Source organism: Neltuma alba, unplaced genomic scaffold (genome assembly GCF_004799145.2).
Source record: "Neltuma alba isolate B1F8T4 unplaced genomic scaffold, ASM479914v2 tig00010701_pilon, whole genome shotgun sequence".
In the NCBI taxonomy this organism is placed as follows: Eukaryota; Viridiplantae; Streptophyta; class Magnoliopsida; order Fabales; family Fabaceae; genus Neltuma; species Neltuma alba.
In genome coordinates this window covers 141,909-163,831 of record NW_021635537.1, presented here as the reverse complement: position 1 = coordinate 163,831, position 21,923 = coordinate 141,909, and the positions used below count along the sequence as shown (strand labels likewise).

The following is a 21,923-nucleotide window of genomic DNA, read 5'->3' as shown; positions in this document are numbered from 1 at the left end:
GATTAATTGCAGGGACTTTGACAGCTTTCAAAATTTCATTTTTCCTGTTCCTGTTCAGTATCACACGCACAAAACGTGCTATCTATAATCTATAATATAGGAAGAATACGATGTCCTACATAACTATTTACAAGATATATGCATGAAGAACTTAAGCTGAAGTTCCTTAAGTTGTTAAAATAATGAATAAGAGAGCAATAACGATAGGCCACGAACGATGGATATTCATTCTGCCAAAGTCAGTATCCCCAATCCCACAATAATAAAAATAAGTTTGAAAAAAATAAATAACCCTGTTAAGCCAGAAATGAAAAATAACTTGACAACCGATAACAGTGAAGGAAAAAAAACAGGAACATCAAACATAGGATCTAAACCGAAAATAGGCAGTTGAAGCTCAACATTATATAGTCCACAAAGTTTACTTAATTGAGACAAATTAGTTAACGATAACAATAAATTTCATCACAAATATGAGTGTCAAGTATCAACAATCAAAAAGATAAGGAGCAAAGTATCAAACCTTCTTTTTTCACTTTAGGAGACCTTTAGTGAAACATTTCATCCATTAGATCCTTTGCCTTATCATTCTCACCTTTTTCTAGAAGAGGTCTGATAATTGTATCAAAAGTTACAACATCAGGTAAGCATCCTTTCTCTTTCATCTTAATCAGCAAGGTCTTTACTTCATCAAACAAGTCCTCTTTACAGAGTCCATAGATTATTACATTATATGCTTGGACGTTCAAAGGATAGCCATTCACCAAAAGACACTGAAAGATTTGTCGTGCATCATTTAATCTACTAGCTTTGCACAAACCATCAATAGGTATGATACATGTGTAAATATTGGGCTGAATTCCTTGGTCAACAAGTTGCTGAAATAATGTAATAGCCCGATCAAGTTGATGACTTTTGCACAATCCATCTAACAAGATACTATAAAATATTATATGAGGCTTGACCTTTGTTATGCATCTCATAAATAATATCATGCACATAGGACATTTTTCCTGATTTGCACAAACTATCAATAATAGAGCTACAGGTGACAATATTGGGAGTCAACTTTTTGTGATGCATTTCTTCAAATAAATCCATGGCGTCATCCACCATGTTGATTTTGCAAAGTCCATTGATCAAAATACTATAACTAATAATATTAGGAGCCAAACCAACTTTGACCATCTTATTGAATAATTCTCTTGACTTAGCAACATTATTGACCAAACAATAGCCATCCAATAAAGTGTTGTAAGTTATTTCATCAGGTATTATACCAAACTTCATCATCATGGCGACAACAGCTTCACCTGTGGTGACACTTCCTTCTTTACAAAATGCATCAACCAATATATTAAAAGTATAAACATTAGGGTTGATGCCTTCAAGTCTCATTTGATTAAATAATCTTACAGCTTCTGGCAATTGATCCATAACGCCAAAACCAGGCATCATAGAGTTGTAGGTGACAACACTGGGAGATATTCCATGATGAATCATCTGATGAAATAAATCAAATGCTTCTGCTACAAGGCCTTCTTTGAAAAACCCATCAATAAGTGTATTATACATAACTAAATTAGGCTTAACTGGGCCTCTGACCATCTTTTGGAACAATATAACCGCAGTTCTTCTGTTTTCAGCCTTACATAGTCTAATGACAAGTGTGCCATAACTAACTACAGCCAGCTGAAACCCTCTTGCAATAAGTTCATCATGAAAATCTAGGGCCTTTCCAACGTCATTATTGATGCAAAGGCCCTTGATCAGCGTGGTCAAACCCATCTTAGAAATCTTGCCTAAGGGAGAGAAAGCAAAATCCATTCGACCCACATGGCAGTAACAATTAGTGTAACCAAAGATGGCACGAATCCCTTGGATTCCGCTTGTGCGAGAAGGGAGAAAACAGTTCGATGGTGTTTCAACTTTGCAACAGATCCTAAGATCTTATTAATTTGGATTATAGAGGGTGGGGGCCGCATATGAAGCAAGTGGTTAAAAGAAGAGAGAGCCTCTTTAATACTCTGAGGATTTGAGCCATAAGAAGAAAAGCTGAACTTGCGAGTAAAAAGCAAATGGAATTCGGAGAACGGGATACCGTGAAGCAGCTCTGCGAAACGACATCTTCAGTTGGATTCAACAACTCAGATCCTTCAACATTAGTTTGGGAGCGACCTTGGGGGCAAACGTCCACCCTCGCTTGCCTCTTGAGAGAGACTTATATTTATTAAGAAAATAAGATAATTATTTTAGTTTTATAATTTCGAATTCCGGTCAAAAAATAATTTCGAAGCCGTAAATAATTTTTATGTACTTTTTAAATTCATATACAGATACAATAATTCTTTTTCCGCAGAGATGAAGAATAGAAATTTTCAAGCAACAATATATTTTTTTATATGGCTTTACGTTACTAAATTGAAATGAACCTGTTTTTTTTTTTTCCTTTTTACTCTAATCTAATGGGGGTACAAATTAATAGAAGTTAAATACTGAGTAAATTTTATTTCGATAGTTTTACAACAAATAATAATGTTTGAATGATACAAAATGAATTTTATAAGTAAAGTAAATAAAAATAAATAGTTACAATTTCAAAAGTATAAATGACTAAATTTTTTTATATACTGAGCATAAATAAATATGAAAAAAAAATTAGCTATACTTTTTTTATGGGTGTGCATGTTTTTAATGTCCAGAACGAACAACATTTTATTTGACTTTAGAATTTTTTATCCATGGTTATACTTAAATATAAGAAATAATTTATTTTTTCCACAAACAACTTATTTTATTCTCATATAAATTACTTTCCAATTCGTTATTTCAAATAACAAAAAAAAATTATTCTGAACTTTCTTACCCATTGGAATTAAAATTTAAACAAGATATTCAATTTTAGAAATTGTCAGCAATAAAAAACTAATTATTTTATGTTACAATTTGTCTCCTTTAGGTAAGTTAAAAATCTAAATAACCAAAATAACACTCCATGTTGATTTGAATTCAAATGGTATAATTTAAAACAAGTTTAAAAATCAAATTAAAAGTTAAGTTGGTTTGGTAATACGAAATTTCGATATAACTAAAAAGTAATTCAACAAGTTTTTCAGTTTTTGAATTTTTGTATTAATCTTAGAAAATAATTATTGTATTTGAAAACTTTGCACTTCGAGTAAATTAAAAATCTAAGCAGTTAAAATGATATTTTATGTTGATTTAAAAGTTACATAAATAGAAATATATTAATTTCAAAAGCTGCCTACTTTCCATAGCCACTTGAGAGTTGAGACGCAGCAAACTTTATGAAAATATGAAAATTAGGATAAACATTTTGAGTAAATGACCTTCTTATGTTCCACAATATTTTATTAAATTATTTTGAGTAAATTAAAAATCTAAACAATTAAAATAATATTTTGGAAAAAGTTACTTTAAGCATGGAAATTGGAAAGTAGAATGCTAAAATTGTTGAACACAAAAAAAAAGTAATTACAAAAAATTTTTACTACTTTTTTGCTGAAACAGAAAGGACTTGATTAAGGGTGTGTTTGGGTTACACCCCAAACCATGGTTTGGGGACCCAAACCATGGTTTAGGGAATAATCTACCCAAACACCCCCTCCAAAAACCAAAACCATGGTTTTGGGTCAAAACCATGGTTTTGACTCCAAAACCATGGTTTTAGAAAAAGCAAAATTTTTTTGCTTTTGGAGAAAAAAGGGAGAGTGTGAGGGCCTATATGATATGTATCTTGTTATTTTTTTTATAAACATATTTTTTATAAATATATTTAATCTTATATTTTATAAATATATATACACATTAATTATTTATTAATTATATTATCTTATGTATTATTAATTATCTTGGTAAAAAACATATTATTAACAATTTTATTCATTCAAATTAAAATATATCATAAAATCTATTTTTTCTGTAATTATCATATTAACTTATGTCTTTGTTTTAGTAATTTGTATATATAAAAAGTGCTTCTGATAACAACTATCCAAACACTCTCACTTCTCAGAATCACTTTTTTACAAAATCTATTTTTCACAGAATCTATTTTCCCCAGAATCTATTCTCCAGAATCACTTTTTCAAACCACGGTTTGATTTCATCCAAACACACCCTAAGTACCAATAAAAAAGGAGCACTTTTTTTTTGGGAATGTGCGGAATGGTATTAATAAAGATATTTACAGGGTTTGGTTGAAGAAAAGAACAGAGTACAATAAAACAGCAAAACTCAAAGATCTCCAGTCGTTGTTTCTGAAGTCTTGCGTATGTGTTCGGCCAGAGCAATAACTTCATTCACAACATGGTAAGCTTGAAATTCTTCTTGAGCATGATTCAAAAAAAAAAAAAAAAGATTCAACAAAAAAGAAATTCTTCTTGAGCAAAAATCCTCTGGTTGCGGATAGACCACAATTTCCAACAGAGGAGGCCAAATGTATAGTAGTCTAAAAATTAGGATCCATAATAAAAGCTTCACACGTGGATGGGAAAAAGTTACTTGAACGTGGGAAGTACAATGCCAAAATTGTTAGACAAAAGAAAAGAAAACTATTCTTCCAGTCCTTAATATAGGATCCAATTGTTAAGTTAATTTTAGTCCTAAATATGAGACCCATTTCTTATAGTTATCAATTTTCTCTAAATTACCCTTATACCCTTAACCATAATCAAGTAGAAGAGAAATAGAGGGTATTAAGAAAAATGATTATGGTATTTTAGGAAAAACATGTCACATTTCTTATAATTAACTAACTTACTTAATTTTCTTAATCTAATCAAATTAGTTAAATGGATCTTATATTAAGGACCGGAAGAGTACATGCATAAAAGGAAAAATTATAATAAAGTCCTAAGGGAAAAAAAATTACAAAACAAATCCTAAAAATTATCATTGCCTAGTTTAGAATTTGTCACTATAGGTTATTTAGGTTGTTATAAAGATTTGTTGATAATTATTTTTCTTTCTTGAGACTTGATTGCATTTCTCCCTACATAAAAAGGTGACTTTTGAGGAATTTGACATGCGCTTTCACCTAAACTTTCTGCTAGCACTTGCATACTAAAATCTTTTAATTAATCTTCACTACTCTTTTATTTATATCTTCTCTTTATTAAAATTTTAAAATCCCACTTGTTCAACTTTTTAAATCGAGCTCATCAAAAATTTTCCTCTTCTCCCTTCTATTTTCTTCGTACCAAACAGGGCAGGACACAAACAAAAAGATCATCCTATTGACATATAGACACATTGCGCCAAGTTGAGGCATCTAACTTACAGTACTTGTTAGATTAACAATATGATGATCCTCGCTGCTATCATAGACAATTAGACTTGTAGATACATTCCTCAACCTTACCTAAACCAAGTCACCTATCAGAAGTTATGTAAAATCTGTAGCCACAGACTCTACAACTTGGCTCATGCACAAATAATTATGTCAACATGTCTAATGCAAGTATTAATGAATGACTTGGATCATTATACTACCTTCGGTCCTAATTATAAGACCTCGTTTATAGTCTTATAATTAGGACCGGACGACCGTAGGATGGTTGTAGACGTCAAGGACATGGTCTAAAATTAGGATCCTTAATCTTCTGAAGAAAAGGAAGGTTCTAACGGGACACAATGGATTGGAAAAAGTTACTTAAGCATGGAAAGTAGAATGCTAAAATTGTTGGACAAAACAAAAGCTAAAATTGTTGAAGACTTGTGTGCTGTCACAGAAAGGACTTGACCTAATCTCATGAAAACTTGGGTTCCAAAACACCCTTATTGCAGAAGCATATAAAATACTGATATAAGGCTGATCGTAAACAACACTGGCTGCAATGAATAAAAAGAAGGAAAACAACAAATATGAAAATACAGATATAACAGCAGAGTATGAGTCAACCATGATCTGTCTTCAGTAAAGCGAATTGAATCCCTAAGACCAGTTTTTGCATGTAAATGTAAGGCTGGTATTTAGTCCATGCCTTCGTAGCATAATATCCAAACAAAACATACCTTATTCTACTCATCCTACATAATAGATTGACTTAGACGGTTCAGTATAGAAGGAACCCACAAGCACATTCATGCATTACTACTTTAACCCATTTGAAAAACCTGAATAAAATTCAGAAAGGAAAGAAGATAAATAATAAAGTGGTTTCAAACCAGAACAAAGGCTTGGTCATGCTCTACTGTTTTCGTAGCAGTGAAGCCTTGATAAGGCTGTTCAACATTATGTAATCCTATTTAGAGGCCCAGAAGTCAGCTCCCTTATTAACCTCTCTATAGACATGAGCAATTTCAACGGACCAACAATTTTGATTCTCTGAGTTCCTTCCATAAGCAATCTTCCCATGTTGCATTACCAGACAAACACATTTTGCAATCCATACAATGACAAGAAGAATAAATTTACAGGAGAAACTATGAGTAATGATGGCACTAAATCCTCAAAGTGTCCAACAGAACAGTCTCACAAATAGGAAGATTAAAACTCCACATTTCACTCCAATGAGTCATGCAAGAAAAAGAAATGAACACCTTTCAAAGCACCAGCTCAAAAAAAGAAGGTTTCATGCAAAGTTTTGGCGCATCCATGTAGACTATCATCAACATGATATATGCACAAACCACAAATAAGAAAATTAATAACAAAAGTTCTTTCATAATTTTATTTGGTATCTTAAAATGCTACAGACCAAAAAAATATGGCCAATGAAAACAACAACTTCCTAGATTTTATTTTAATGTTAGGTTTAATCATCAACATTTCATAGAAGCAAAGTGCAAAATCTCTAGAAGTTACAGTTCAAAAACTAAAAAGTTTCTTCAGTTCAGATATTTATGGGAAGGGAAAATAAACTGAATATGAACGTGCCTGTGGCCCCTGAATAATCCCTTGTGTTGAGAAAAGATCACTGGTAATAAATTGACATAGACCGAGTGAACTCCGAGGATAAAACAACCAGGGCCAGAAAGAAATTGGATAGATTATATAACAATATTCAAGTTGAATTATATAAAGTGTTGTCATTACTTATGTTATCACAAGAAAGAAAGCTAATGCATAAATGAAAGGTTTGCTCCCAAGTTCTTTCAGTAATTCGATGATACTACTATTCACGTGCCACTAAGAAGGTCAGGCAATCTTTTTCACTGAAGCAGTCTAACCTAGCAAGATATCGTGGTGATATTTATAAAATGGTCATCGTTTTAGATCATGGAATCCAAACAACCGTCACCTTAGCCATAAATACCATAGGAAAAAAACCCAACCCATGAGCAAAAACAAATTAGATATGCCTAAGAATTGATAAATCAAATTAGTAACTAACCACAAAGAAAGAAGAAACAAAGTCAAGGCCAAAAAGAAAAAATGACAGCTAGTAACAACAAAAATTCAAAAGCAGATAAATATCGAACATAAGATTTCAACAGAGCATCTTAAATTACAGTCAGCCATTATATAGTCCGACAATGTTTAGTAAAAAGAAACCAGAATTTCACTGTTACAATAAAATTCATCACGAACATGAGTATCAACTATCAAATACATGTGGAGCAAAGTATTTATCCCTCTTTTATTGCTTTAGGATACCTCTAGTGAACATTTCATCTAGCAGATCCTTTGCCTTATCACTTTCACCTTTTTCCAAAAGAGGTCTAATAATTGTATCAAACATTACAAAATCAAGTGAGCACCCATTCTCTTTCATTTTATGAAGCAAGGCCTTGACCTCATCAAACAAGCCCTCTTTACAGAGTCCACTGATCATTGTAGTATATGCTTGGACATCCAAAGGATAGCCATTCACCAAAAGATACTGAAAGATTTGTCTTGCATCATTTAATCTACTAGCTTTGCACAAACCATCAATAAGTATAGTATATGTGCAAGTTGTAGGCCAAATTCCTTAGTTAACAATTTGCTGAAATAATGTAATAGCCTGATCAAGATGATGACTTTTGCACAATCCATCTATCAAGATATTATAAAATATTATATTTGGGGCCTGACCTCTATCATACATCTCATAAATAATATCCTGAACATGGGACATTTTTCCTGATTTGCACAAGCCATCAATAAGAGAGCCATATGTAACAATATCAGGAATCAAATTTTTGTGATGCATTTCTTTAAATAAATCCATGGCATCATCCACCATGTTGATTTTACAAAGCCCATTGATCAAAATACTATAACTAATAACATTAGGAGCCAAACCAGCCTTGACCATCTTTTTGAATAATTCTCTAGACTCACCAACATTATTGACCACACAATTCCCATCAATTAAAGTGTTGAATATCGATTCCCCATATGTTGCCTATTCCCTCAAAATGTGAAGAACAAAAGAAGTCTTTATGCAAAAGTGAGAAATAATAAAAAAGCTAGAACATAAAACATTTCAAGTTGTTCATATAATTAAAATGACGAGCACAAATGAAAATTCTTTAATTTGAAGACAACATAGCAATACGTGCAAAAACTACTAAAATCCAATTTCAATCCCAGAAATGAGAAAGTAGCTTTCACTTATTTGTAACAATACAAAAATAAATTTTAAGAAAATATGCTGTCCTCGGAATCAAAAGATTTATTCTTTTTTTTTTTCTTGAGAAATTGAGAGATGATCAAATGATGGCTTCTCTTGGGAACATAAGTGGCACAGATTTCTTTCTTATTTATTTTTTTCAAAAGAAAAAAATGTATTTTCTATTTTTAAAAGAAAATTTAGTTAGGAAAATATTGTAATTTTACATGTATATTTTGGTATTTGTTCGCCTCAAACAATTACAATTTTTATGGTCCTCCTTAATAAATATCATTTTATGTAGGCCCTTTAGTCTAATATTCCCTATATTTTTTAAAATAATTTTTTGTCTTTCTTATTTAAAATAATTAGAATTAGACTATATTAATAGTAGTACCGAATCTTATCATTCATTGACCATGATCATTTTGATCAGTAAACGAGTATCTCATTTAGTTCCATGGCTATCTGATTTTAAAGGCATAGCAGAAGTATCTCATTGACCATATATAGGCGTGCACGCATATATGGGTGTCTTTTTTTTTTGGATGAAAATACAGGGCCAACACCCAATCTATATACCATATTGCGTGGGTGTGCAATCCCCACAATATCAAAGAATAGGTACTTATACAACTCAGGAGGTGGTTGATCAAAAATAACAGACTCCTCCTCAAGCTCAAAATTGAGATTTGCTAAGAAATTAGCCTGAGAGTTCCTTTCCCTATACACGTCTTGAACTCTTGTATAAGAAAAAAGACTTAGCTCTCTCTTAATTATCTTTAACAGACTCGAGATTATGTCTAGATCATCATCTATATTCCTCAATATATTTACAACAGTACTGGAATCACATTCAACTATAAGCCTTTGTATACCTAACTCAAGGGCAATTTGTAGACCAGATAGGACTCCCTAAAGCTCAACTTTAGCAGCAACGGAACTTGCAAGCTTCCTCGCATACTCTCTTATCCATCTTCCATCACAGCTTTGTAAGAGCCCACCACATCCAGCTTTACCTTGCAGGCCCGTTGAAGCTCCCTCTAAATTCAACTTTACCCATCCTACCAAAAAAGGTTGCCAACTAATAAAGACTTCCTCTCTTCTCATTCCCAGTGTACCCTGTAAGCTGGTTATATTAAGAATCTCATTAACATGTTTCTCAATTACCAACTCTGGCTTTTCAAGATCAGCAAAATTCTCTTCAAATAGGCACTTGTTTCTCCAATTCCAAAGTTTCCAACATATCACACCATACTCCACTACTTCCTATAGTTTCTTTTACTTAAGTCCCATTTAAACCACTCAAAACCTTCTAATTCCAGAAACTTCCTATCCTGTAGCCATTTGTCACACCTTCTCCAAACTTCCTTTACAAACTGACAATTTCTTAAAACATACATGACTATCTCCAATTCACCAACACACTTTGAACACATAGGACTTCCCCTCATCATTCTGCTTCTTCTTTCAACTGTTAAAAATCTGTTATGTGTTGCTAACTATAAAAACACTTGAATTCTCTTCGGACCTTTCCATCTCCATATGTGGCTCCAGACAGCATCCCTCACACCATCATCATTCCTGAAGATTTCATACATTCAAACCAGTACCCTATTTGATAACATCATTTCCAAGATCAGAACTTGGAGAGGGTGTAGCCAGTTTAAGAATTTTAGAATTAATTGGCCTAAAGGTAATTAAAATAAAATAAGAAAAATTATAAAATATTATTTTAAAGGCTTAGAAAATTTATGGTATCAGAGCATTAATTCAATCTAGAACATTCGCTCTGATACCATAAATATAATACCTAACTTTCTTATATGCTAATTCCAAAAACTTTTAGCAACCCAAATAAGGGAATGGGAGTAAAATCTCTTCTACCCTCCCTCATACCAAACAAGCCCTTAAGGGGGAAGGTCCTAAACAATTAGGTGCAACTCCACAAATGCAAAAACCATGGACTAGGAAAAATTAAAGTGGGGACACATTTAGCAGAATATTTTGTAACCAAAAAGTAGTCCAGTTTATAACTTTCCAGAGTTCTTATCCTCTACAATGTTTAGATAACATCAAAACAATTTCGTAAGCAATGAAGATACAATTGATCAATATATGTATAAGTTATACATGTAATCAGGAGAAGAGGAAGAGTTAAGAAGTAGGGTACAGGATCAAAACTCCATGCTTAAAAGAACAAAGTGTTTGCAAAATTTCATAGAAGTAGACACAATTTAGTCATGGCCGGTTAATAATTTGATCTTGATGGCAAACAAAAGGAAAGATTTCAACAAGACTGGGAGGTACATAGTCAAGTTTAATTATAGGGATTTTCTCTTCACCCCAATGCTTCCATTCTTGATCTCTCTCTTCATCCTAACAAGCAAAACCTAGAACAAAAGTAGCCAATTCTTTATCAAGTGATACCAATGAATATACACCACAAATAACCCTTTATAAAATTCTACAGCCAATTCTATAGAAAAAGTATAAATATGACAAGAAAATTTGCGGAAGCATATGAAGTTGCAGGGTACAACAAAAGATGCAGTACTCAAATGCATGGTAGAACTTAAAACATTTCAAGTTGTTCATATAATCAAAATGACGAGTACAAATGAAAATTCTTTAATTTGAAGACAACATAGTAATACGTGTAAAAACTACTAAAATGTAATTTCAATCCCAGAAATTAGAAAGTAGCTTTCACTTATTTGTAGCAATACAAAAAAAAAAAAGAAAAGAAATAAGCCCTTGTCGGAATCAGAAGATTTATTCTTTTTTTTTTCTCCGAGAAATTGAGAGATGGTCAGATGATGGCTTCACTTGGGAACATAAGTGGCACAGATTTCTTTCTTATTTATTTTTTAAAAGAAAAAAATCTATTTTCTATTTTTAAAAGAAAATTTAGTTAGGAAAATATAGTAATTTTTCATATATATTTTGGTATTTGTTCGCCCCAAACAATTACAATTTTTATGGTCCTCTTTAATAAATATTATTTTATGTAGGCCCTTTACTCTAATTTTCCCTATATTTTTTTAAATAATTTTTTGTCTTTCTTATTTAAAATAATTAGTATTAGACTATATCTATAGTAGTATCGAATCTTATCATTCATTGACCTTGATCATTGTGGCTAGTAAACGAGTATCTCATTTAGTTCCATAGTTATCTGAGTTTACAAGCATAGCAAAAGTATGTCATTGACCATATATAGGCATACGCGCACATATACGGGTGTCTTTTTAAAATAAAAGAGGGGTGGGATATTAAAATCTCATAGGACGGACTAGACGAATAAACTCCTTGAGTCACATAAATTTCATGATCATAGCCTCTACAATTACGTACCTATCACCACACAAAAAACAAGCAATTAGCAAAAGAATTTTTATTTTGGCAACAGATTTGCAATGGAATCATATTAATGACAGAATTAGTGACGAAATTTATTCTGTTTCCGTCATTAATTTTTCTGTCACTAATTAGATTAACAACAGAATTTTAATTCCGTTGCTAATGAGCGACGGATTAGTGACGAAATTTTTCTGTTTTTAATTTTTTTTAATTAGTAATAAGCTGTTTTTTTACAGTGCATCTGAGTTGAACTTGAAATCAAAATCACCCCAGCAACAACTACAATGTTCCAATCACAGCTTAAGAATTAATAATAGTCCTTAATGAGTGAGAATGACCACAAGGAACCTTTGAAACTTGTAGGTTTCCATAGATTTGCATAGCTCATTAACACAACATGAACACCAAACAACTCCTGGGTCAAACGCATCAACAAAGAATAGAACCAAAGTTGGAAATCCAGCAAACGAGACATGAAGTTCCATGGAACAATTGAACAAACATATGGTTGCACTGTAGAAGAAGACATAAAATGCATCTTGATTTCCGACGTCACAGGTCGGTGCTCCTCCCTATATGGAGACATTGTCGGACGATGGTGACCCGGTGGAGCACGAGGCTTAATGGAACCACCTTCATCACAATGACCTGCAAATGAGAGCACTGATACAATACAAAATGCTACACAAATCAGCTAAAGACATAAAATGCGTCTTGAAGAAGACACAACAAACTCCACACCCCAACATAGACCCTAATGGCCATTTTTATACCTAAAGATGTCTCATAAGTCCAGTTGAAACCTTCGGCTCATTTCCCCACAAGCTGCCGCGTACATAGTCCAAGTCTATACCAAGATAAAGGCCATTCGTGACAAATTGACAAAGACATCATCCATCAATTCAAATTTCTTCACAACATCAAACACAGAGTTACTTTGATGCAAATGCAATAAATATAAAGGAGAAATTGAGAGTAATGAGAACATTAAATCCTGTAAACATCAATCAATCTTAAAACACAGGTTTCAAGCAGACCTCTACCCCTTAGATACAGCAGCCTACATTTAATTATCTTTAAGTTCTGGATTTTTTTTTTTTCTGGAACATACATAATACTCAAAACTGTGCATTACTTATGACATTTGTTGTCTTATTTTCTGCTAATGTCTTTCCACTAGACTTAATATCCCTAATGGCCAGTGAGAAGAAACCACAATTCAAACTTCATACACCTGCATTCCATTAAAATGATACATTTTAATAGCAGTGCGCCCACTAGTCCTATTTATAAGTCTCATTTTTCTCATGGCCTTTATTTCAAGTCTCTTTATAAAAAGGAAAAATTACTTTTAAAAAAAAACCATTGCAAAATTTATCACCCAAAGGTATCTAAGGACGAGTAGGCACAACATACCTTTAACTATATGCAAATGTATTCCATTTTGTACATAAAAAATAGGTTGTGCACAGTTAAAGAAGATTTGCATTTATTCAAGATAGGTTCTACCTAGGTCCTTAAACAAATTTCAAATACTTTTGGGCAATAACTTTCCCTTATAAAAGTTAAGGAAACTTTTGACTCACTTCTAGAAATATCCTTCTTTCACTCCTCTTATCATTTGTCTCATCACAGCTTGATTAAATGTGAAATCAGACTAAAGTCTTGTGTTACTATTTATGATAGGAACACAAACTAACGGATACATGAAAGGTCTATCGTCGAGTTCTTTAAGTAATTCAACAATGCTCATACTCTCATGTCCCTGAGAAGTTTGGGCATTCCTTTTCATCTAATCTTGCAAAATATCATTGCGAACCATACAAAAAGAAAATCATTTCATATGATGATATCCAATAATCATCCTGATAGCTACCGTTGACATTTAAAAAAAGCAAAAAAGACAATGCATGAGCTACAACAACTAAGATGTGTCTAGCAGTTGATAAACCAAATAAGTAATTGAGCATAAAGGAAGAAGGCATAAAGTCATGTTAAGCCCCAAAAAACTTGAAAACTAGTACTCCTCTGGTTCTTATTATAAGACCCCATTTGATTTTTTATTTGGTCCTAATTATAAGACCCCAATCCATTTTGTCTCTTATATTTATGCATTTTTTTCCAAGATAATCCTTCTAATAATGATAGTTTTAGCCAATATACTTAATTAATAAGGATATTTTAGGAATGACAACACTTATTTATTATAAATAACCAACTTAACTTACTTTCTTAATCTCCTCAAATAAGTCAATTGGGTCTTATAATTAGGACCGGAGGAGTAACATTAAAAAGTTTCAAACATGTGATTTGAAAAGAATATCTTAAATTACAGTTAGTCATCATATAGTACAACAATGTTTACTTTAAAGAAACCAGAATTTGTTAACTGTCACAACAACTTTCATCGTGAACGTAAATATCAATAAGTAGCAAAGTATCTAACCTTCTATTATTGTTTTAGGATACCTCTAGTGAACATTTCATCCAGTAGATGCTTTGCCCTATCATTCTCACTTTTTTTCCAAATGACGTCTAATAATTACTCCGAAAGTCACAAAATCAGGTGAGCGCACATTCTCTTGCATTTTATAAAACAAGGCTTTTGCCTCATCAAACAAGCCCCCTTTATAGAATCCATTGGTCATTGCATTATGTGCGTGCAAATTCAAAGGATAGTCATTGACCAAAAGACGCTAAAAAATCTGCCGTGCGTCATTTAATGTACTACCTTTAATCAAGCCACCAATGAGTATGGTAAATGTGTAAGGATTAGGTCAAATTCCTTGGTGACCAAGCAATATGTGTTTGTGTGTATATAATTCATAATGGGAAATATTTATATATCAATCTGAAAATGATTCTAATTTTTATGTTTTTGCCTTTAATCATACAAGAGAATTATTTTCATTTATGTCTCACTTTTATTTTTTAATAAAAATACTTCTCTTATTAAAGGCAAATTATATCTATTTTCCCGGCACTTTTATTTTTGACGGGGTAAAAAGGGAAAAAGAGAACTCAAGGTTTTATTTTAAAAAAAATATAAAATACTTGTCATGTCTTTAATATAAGACCTAATTAACTAATTTGAGTAAGCTAAACTATCCATTCAGTCCTTTAATTTAATAAAGAGTTTCAATTTAATCCCTTAACTTTAAAAAGTATACTTTTGATTTTTTTAATCCTAAAATTGTCAACAAAAAATACGATCCTGATATCTTAAATGTTGATAAAATATTCTCAAATGCTAGCATATGAATTTTAATTTTTAAAATAATCATGATTGTTACAAAAAAATACCATTTAAGCCTTAACCATCTTAAGACTAAAGGACCAACTGTATGCTTTTTAAAATTAAAGGATCAAATTAAAACATCATATAAAGTTAAAAGACCAAATGTATACTTTAACTGATTAGTTAATATGATATAGTTTTTGAAAAATATTCTAAGCATCTTCTTTAATTTCCTCCCTCCCTCTCCTACTAAATTATTGTTAAGAGAATATCAATAGAATTAATTTTAAAAAATTATAAAATATATAAAATAAGTCTTATACAAAGGACTAATATTTACTCTTCAAGGTCCTTCTATCTTTTCCGGTAAATATTATCCACAGTAAGTCCCTCTCTTTAATTCTCCCTCAACCAGTGATTGGAAGGATGGGCCATGCTAACGATCCGACCGTCAGCCTGCGTCTTTAACAGCTCATTTTACACGATCAGACTATTTGTCTGGTTGAGCCATTCTGGAGGGCGGGAATTTAAGCTGGAAGCCGTAATTAATTTGATATATTGGGGTGTTTTTAATACTTTGAGATTTTTTTTTTTAACCTATATATCATTATATATTTAATATTATTTTTAATTATTTATTATATTAAAAGTTCAATTGACAGCATAACTAATTAAGCTATAAGATATCTGCACAAATAACATTTTACCAGATTTGTACAAACCGTCAACAAAAGAGCTATAGATGATAATATTAGGAATCAAATTTTCACCCTTCATTTCTTTTAAAAAAATCCATGACCTCATTAACCATCTTGATTTTACATAATCCATTAATTAAAATGTTATAACTAAAAACATTACAAGCCAAATTACTCTTGACCATTTTATTGAATAATTTTCTCAACTCACCAATATTTACTTTTGAACAAACAGTAACCATCCATTAAAGTGTTATAAGTAATTTCATTAGGCTTTACACTCTCTTATTAAGCAACAACAGCTTCAGCTTTAGTGACATTTCCCTCCTTACAAAATGCATCAACCATTACAGTGAAAGTACGAGCATAAGGGTTGATGCCTTCAAATTAGCTGACAATTGTAATAAACTTTAGTTGAAATGAAGTTGTAATAAGGACCAGTGTGACAATTGTAATCTCGTTTAAATGTCTAAAGTAACAAGCATGAATCCTCTCCTTCTGTTTGAAATTTTATTAGAGCTGGTATGCTCCCTCTAATCTTCATTATAAAGCACATGCAACCAACTCATCAAAATCAATGGCAGGTGGTTAAATCATTAACTTCGTCTGAAAATAATATAAACTTTCAAATGCATTTAGTACTATAATTACATCCAAATAAGTCCTAAAAATTGCAATTAATGAGATTTTAAATACAAATAATCTTAAAAAATATAATCAGTACCTCACTTGATGATTTGTAATAAGGATAATCTATTTCTTCTAGAATCGAATCTAAACAATCCAAATTTGCTGTTCAGCTGCAGCAAACAACCCAGTTCCCTTCACCTCTTGAGTTCTATACTACTAAGTGCAACAAACTTCAAAAGCATAGGCCAGGGAAAATCAAAGTAGGGACGTGTTTAGCAGAATACTATACAACAACCAGTACAGTTTATGATGCATCAGGATGTGACAGAACTTTACAAGATGAGTTAATAGCCAGAGGAATGAATTACATAGCTGTTATAGCTATCTTCCTATTTAAGCAATGAAGATTCAAGCAACATGTTTGACAAGTTTTAGATATGGTGCTTAGCTGCCTCTTTTAACGAGAATCCATAAAAGAGATCTCATGGTAATTGGTAAGCTTCCTAAAAATGTCGCAACTTACAACCTTAAAGAGTAACAAGTGTAAGAGACAATTCATACAAATTGCTGCAAACTGGCTTCTCTATTCTTTCCGACTCCTCTGGCTTTGGACAAGCTAACAAGGCCTAATGCTTTACAATATTCAGATTAAAATCACATAGCAGCACAGACGCATGCCAAAGCCAAGTAAACCATCACAATCTCAGCCAAGAGAAAGAATTGAACTTTGCAGAAACACATTCAATTCAGATTAAAATCACATGCCATCGAGTATCCGAAAGCCTAGAAACATCATGATCCAGCTGAAATCCAGAATTACAACATTTGATGAGAAAGATGCCACAGACAACAAACTACCTTAGAAGTTGACTGTAGAACCCGATGAAGAAGCTATGCTTGATACCCTCCGTAGCATCACTGAGTAGAAACAAACATAAACATGCACGGACTACTGAGTTTTCTTGCAGTAGTCCAGCTCAGATACAGTTGAGTTCACTATTTTCTTTCCAAATCAGGGTATCAGCGATTGTTTGTTCAGGAGGGAAAAGAAGAAACTCAAAACTGTACATTACTTCTAATTTCTATTCCTTTGTTTACTGGCGATGCATTTCTCGTGACACAAACTTAAAAACTAAACTCCAGAATATGCTTTTACAAAGTTGACTATTCACCAACAAAATGGAAGATTGCAGCAAGGGGAAGGAATATACTCATGCTCAGCAATAAATAGGCGTCATTTTAGTGATAGATGTGGTATGACTCTTTGCCAATCTAATGAAAGCTGAAGAGTTTACTCTTCATATGCCCTCCTCTCCAATATTTCCATTCTCAATCTCTTCTTCACTGTAACACAGGCATAGCCACCAAAAGCATCCAATGAAGCATCAATGGTTCTCCCATATGCTACTTTGCTTTCAATGACTTGTCCGCTTCTCAAACAACTACCGGGCACATAACTGAACCGCAATGGCCATGCCTCCTCGCAACACAAACAAGCCCTGATAAAGGTTTTGCAAGACTCGTTCTAACATCGCCTTCATTTATGGCACATAATGCTATAATTCCTTCTTCTTCTTTTGTAAACCCAGTAATGTTGGCAACAATCATGGTTGATGCTGATATAAAAGAAAAATAATGTGAAAACAATGTTAGCATTCAAGAACACTAGGATATCGTATGATGGGTGAACAAAAGGGGAGGAGAGGGAAATCATTGCAGTTGCTTTCAATCCCAATTTGGATTTACCTATCAAAGATTCCAAAATGTTGGGTAGAAATATCAAGATAAAAAGAGAACAAAAAATTAATATCACACCGATATGCTACCCTTGTTAAAGAGGTTTCCCACCAATTTGGATTGGATTTACTTATCAAAGATTCCAAAATGTTGGGTGGAAATACCAAGATAAAAAGAGAACAAAAAATTAATATCACACTGATATGCTACTCTTGTTAAAGAGGTTTCCCACCAATTTGGATTGGATTTACTTATCAAGGATTCCGAAATGTTGGGTGGAAATACCAAAATAAAAAGAGAACAAAAAATTAATATCACACTGATATGCTACTCTTGTTAAAGAGGTTTCCCATCAACAGGCGTGGTTCACAATGTAGATTATTAAAGGGAATACTTTAGGGAAACTAACAAACACTTTTTACACCCAAAAAAAAAAAAAAATCTCAATATCTGTAAATTATTTATCTAACTTCTATATTTAGGATGGGAAGGATTAACTCAAAACTGTGCATTACTTGTAACATTTTGTGCTTTATTAAACGCAAACGTTCCCCAATGGCTAGTGAAAAGGGACCATAACTAAAACTTCCAGATACCTGCGTTCTCCCAAGAGACAACCAACTTTGATCAATAACAGTAATTCACAAAGCTCAATCCACCTTTTACTGAGCCGCCAAACTGTACGAGACTATTGAATAAGAAATCTTCATAATGTCCATAGGAAACTCTAACAGAGTAGTTTAAACTTCCTCCGACTCTTGTTAAGTATTCAAGAAGCATGGTAATATTTCATAATTCCATGGACTACACGGAGAAAGGAGTAACTCACAGCCCATATCTTTTAGAAATATGACGTGTGCTATAGCTCTCGCCAATCATACACACGTTCATTTATGTCCTCCCTTTTATTTTCCAATACAAGGGAAAGAAACAAAACAAAACAAGGCCAAAAAACAAACAAGCTAGGGTACTTCATTTATCTCTTATTCAACAATGTCAAATTTGCAAAAGACACACTCCATCAATAGAAAGGTTCAACATCTTAATTCAACAGGAGCGAAATCATGAATCGGCAAAATTCAGGATCAAGCTCACAGTGTTGCACAACTTCAAAGCTCAAATAACAACGTACAGCCAAAACCAACCCATGAGTAACATAATAGAATCTTTCCTCACACAATATTGATATGCTTAAGAGTCAATAAATCAAATCAAATTAACTAAAAGGAAAGAAGGAACAAAAAATGGTTAAATAAGACAACAAAAAATGAAAATACATCAAACATACCATGTAAACAGAACACAGGCTATTGCAGTCAGCTATTCTATAGTGCACAAAGTTTACCTTAAAAAAAGAAAAATCGTTAAACAACACAAAAAATTCCATCACAAAAGTGAGTATCAACCAAGAAAATGTGGGGCAAAGTGTCGAACCTTAACCTCCAGTGATCATTTCATCCAGTAGATCCTTTGCCTTGGCATTCTCACCTTTTTCCAAAAGAGGTCTAATAATTGCATCAAAAGTTACAAAATCAAGTGTGCATCCATTTTCTTTCATTTTATAAAGCAAGGCCTTTACCTCATCAAACAAGCCCTCTTTACAGAGTCCACTGATCATTGCAGTATATGCTTGGACATCCAAAGGATGGCCATTGACCAAAAGATCCTGAAAAATCTGTTGCGCATCATTTAATCTACCACCTTTGCACAAGCCATCAATGACTATGGTATATGTGCATGTATTAGGCCGAATTCCTTGGCCAACAATTTGCTGAAACAATGTAAGAGCTTGATTAAGATGGTGACTTTTGCACAATCCATCTAAAAAGACATTGTAAAATATTATATTTGGAGCATGACCATTATCATGCATCTCACAAATAATATCCTGCACACAGGACATTTTACCAGATTTGCACAAACCATCAACTAGAGAGCTATAGGTTACAACATCAGGAATCAGATTTTTGCGCTTCAATTCTAATAAGAGATCCATAGCCTCATCCACCATCTTGATTTTACAGAATCCATTGATCAAAATATTATAACTAACAATATTAGGAGCCAAACCAACCTTGACCATCTTATTGAATAATTCTCTTGACTTACCAACATTATTAACCAAAAAGCACCCATCCAATAAAGTGTTGTAAGTTATTCTATCAGGTTTTATACCAAACTTTATCATCATGGCAACAACAGCTTCAGCTTTGGTGACACTTCCTCCCTTACAAAATGCGTCAATAAAAATATTAAAAGTACAAACGTTAGCATTAATGCCTTCAAGTCTCATATCATTAAATAATTTTGCAGCTTCCGACAATTGATACATAACGCAAAAACCATGTATCATAGAGTTGTAGGTGACGACATTGGGAGATATTCCATGATCAATCATCTGATGAAATAAATCAAACGCTTCTGCCATGAGTCCCTCTTTAGAAAACCCATCTATAACTGTACTATACATAACTAAATTAGGTTTAACCACCCCTCTTGCCATCTTTTGGAGTAATTCAACCGCAGCTCTTGTTTTCCCAGTCTTACATAGTCCATTAATCAGTGTGCCATAGCTGACTGCATCTAACTGAAACCCTTTTGCTATCATATCATCATGAAAGTCTAAAGCCTCTCCAACGTCATTATTGAGGCAAAGGCCCTTCATTAGAGTAGTCAGGGTAATTGTATTTGGCTGACAGCCCATCTTAAGAATCTTGCCTAAGGCAGAGAATGCAAAAGTCATTTGTCCCACATGGCAGTAACAATTGATCAAAATACTCAGTGTAACCAAATCTGGCGTGAATCCCTTAGATTCCGCTCGTGCGAAAAGGGAAATAGTAGTTTGATAGTGTTTCAACTTTGCAATAGATCCCAGGATCTTATTAATTTGGATTATGGAGGGTGGGGGCCGCACATGAACCAAGCGATAAAAAGAAGAGAGAGCCTCTTCGATATTCTGAGGATTTGTGGAATGGGCATGGAAACAGAAGCGTAGAGTTAGGTTAAAGGTAGGAGGGGGAAAGAATAAAGATGGAGACGATGCAGGCAAGAAAGGAAATCTGGAGAAGGCATACCTTGAAGCTATACAAAACCCCATCTTTAGCTTTCAAGATCCTCTGACAAAGACTCGCGCTCGGCGGCGTGGAGGCCCATCGGAGGGAGAGGGATATGGAAATTGGAAAGCTTTCTTTTTATTTATTTATTTTTTTTTTTAGTAGAAAGGGCATATGGAAAGCTTCCCAGTCTGAGGAACCACCGCTTGTTCAAATTTTTATTGCCTCTCATTGGTTTTGTTAAATTTACAACAATGTTTTTATGTTTTTTTAAATGGATTAATGTAGTTTTTAGTTGCTCATATCCTTATTTTGATTTGGGTTAAGGTGCATCTAGTAATCTGAAATATCTTTTCAAAAACACCAAACATTTTTAAGTATTTTATGATAGACACAGCATCCTCAAATATCTTTTGTTTAAATCCGTCTAAAATCCTGAAGTATTTTTTTATGTATCTAATGTAAGACCCTTAACCTTTAAAACATTATAACCCGTCATAAAACCACTACTATGGTAGAAAAGGAAAGCTGTTACAATGAGCTACCATAGTAGAAGGAAAATTTCATATTTTTAGAAATTGACTTTCAAACTCGGGTCAACCCGTAAGACGTTGCATGCAACTGAAATAATCCATTCATATCC

General features: G+C 32.9%; 1 protein-coding gene across 10 annotated transcripts; it reads right to left on the bottom strand.

Annotated features, from left to right (window-relative positions):
- Nucleotides 1-569: 569 nt before the first annotated feature.
- Nucleotides 570-21,347, bottom strand: LOC114758462 (putative pentatricopeptide repeat-containing protein At1g12700, mitochondrial). 10 transcript variants are annotated; one of them, XR_003741800.1, is made up of 4 exons: nucleotides 19,807-21,293; nucleotides 19,662-19,715; nucleotides 19,516-19,572; nucleotides 17,055-18,106 (listed from the first exon to the last, which is right to left on the bottom strand). XR_003741800.1 is itself a non-coding variant. In XM_028947506.1 (3 exons), exons 1-2 carry the CDS (start codon nucleotides 20,968-20,970, stop codon nucleotides 19,677-19,679), a joined length of 1,203 nt encoding a protein of 400 aa, XP_028803339.1. In that variant the 5' UTR covers nucleotides 20,971-21,293; the 3' UTR covers nucleotides 17,055-18,106; nucleotides 19,662-19,676. The 10 variants fall into 10 exon arrangements, 4 of the variants coding, with proteins under 4 accessions (XP_028803340.1, XP_028803339.1, XP_028803338.1 ...); XR_003741802.1 differs by adding an exon at nucleotides 21,302-21,347 and having other exon boundaries at nucleotides 19,516-19,998; XR_003741798.1 differs by having other exon boundaries at nucleotides 19,662-21,293.
- Nucleotides 21,348-21,923: the final 576 nt, after the last annotated feature.

Coding starts and splice junctions, on each gene's coding strand:
- LOC114758462 (XM_028947505.1), bottom strand. CDS start 20,970: ATGACTTTTGCATTCTCTGCCTTAGGCAAGATTCTTAAGATGGGCTGT.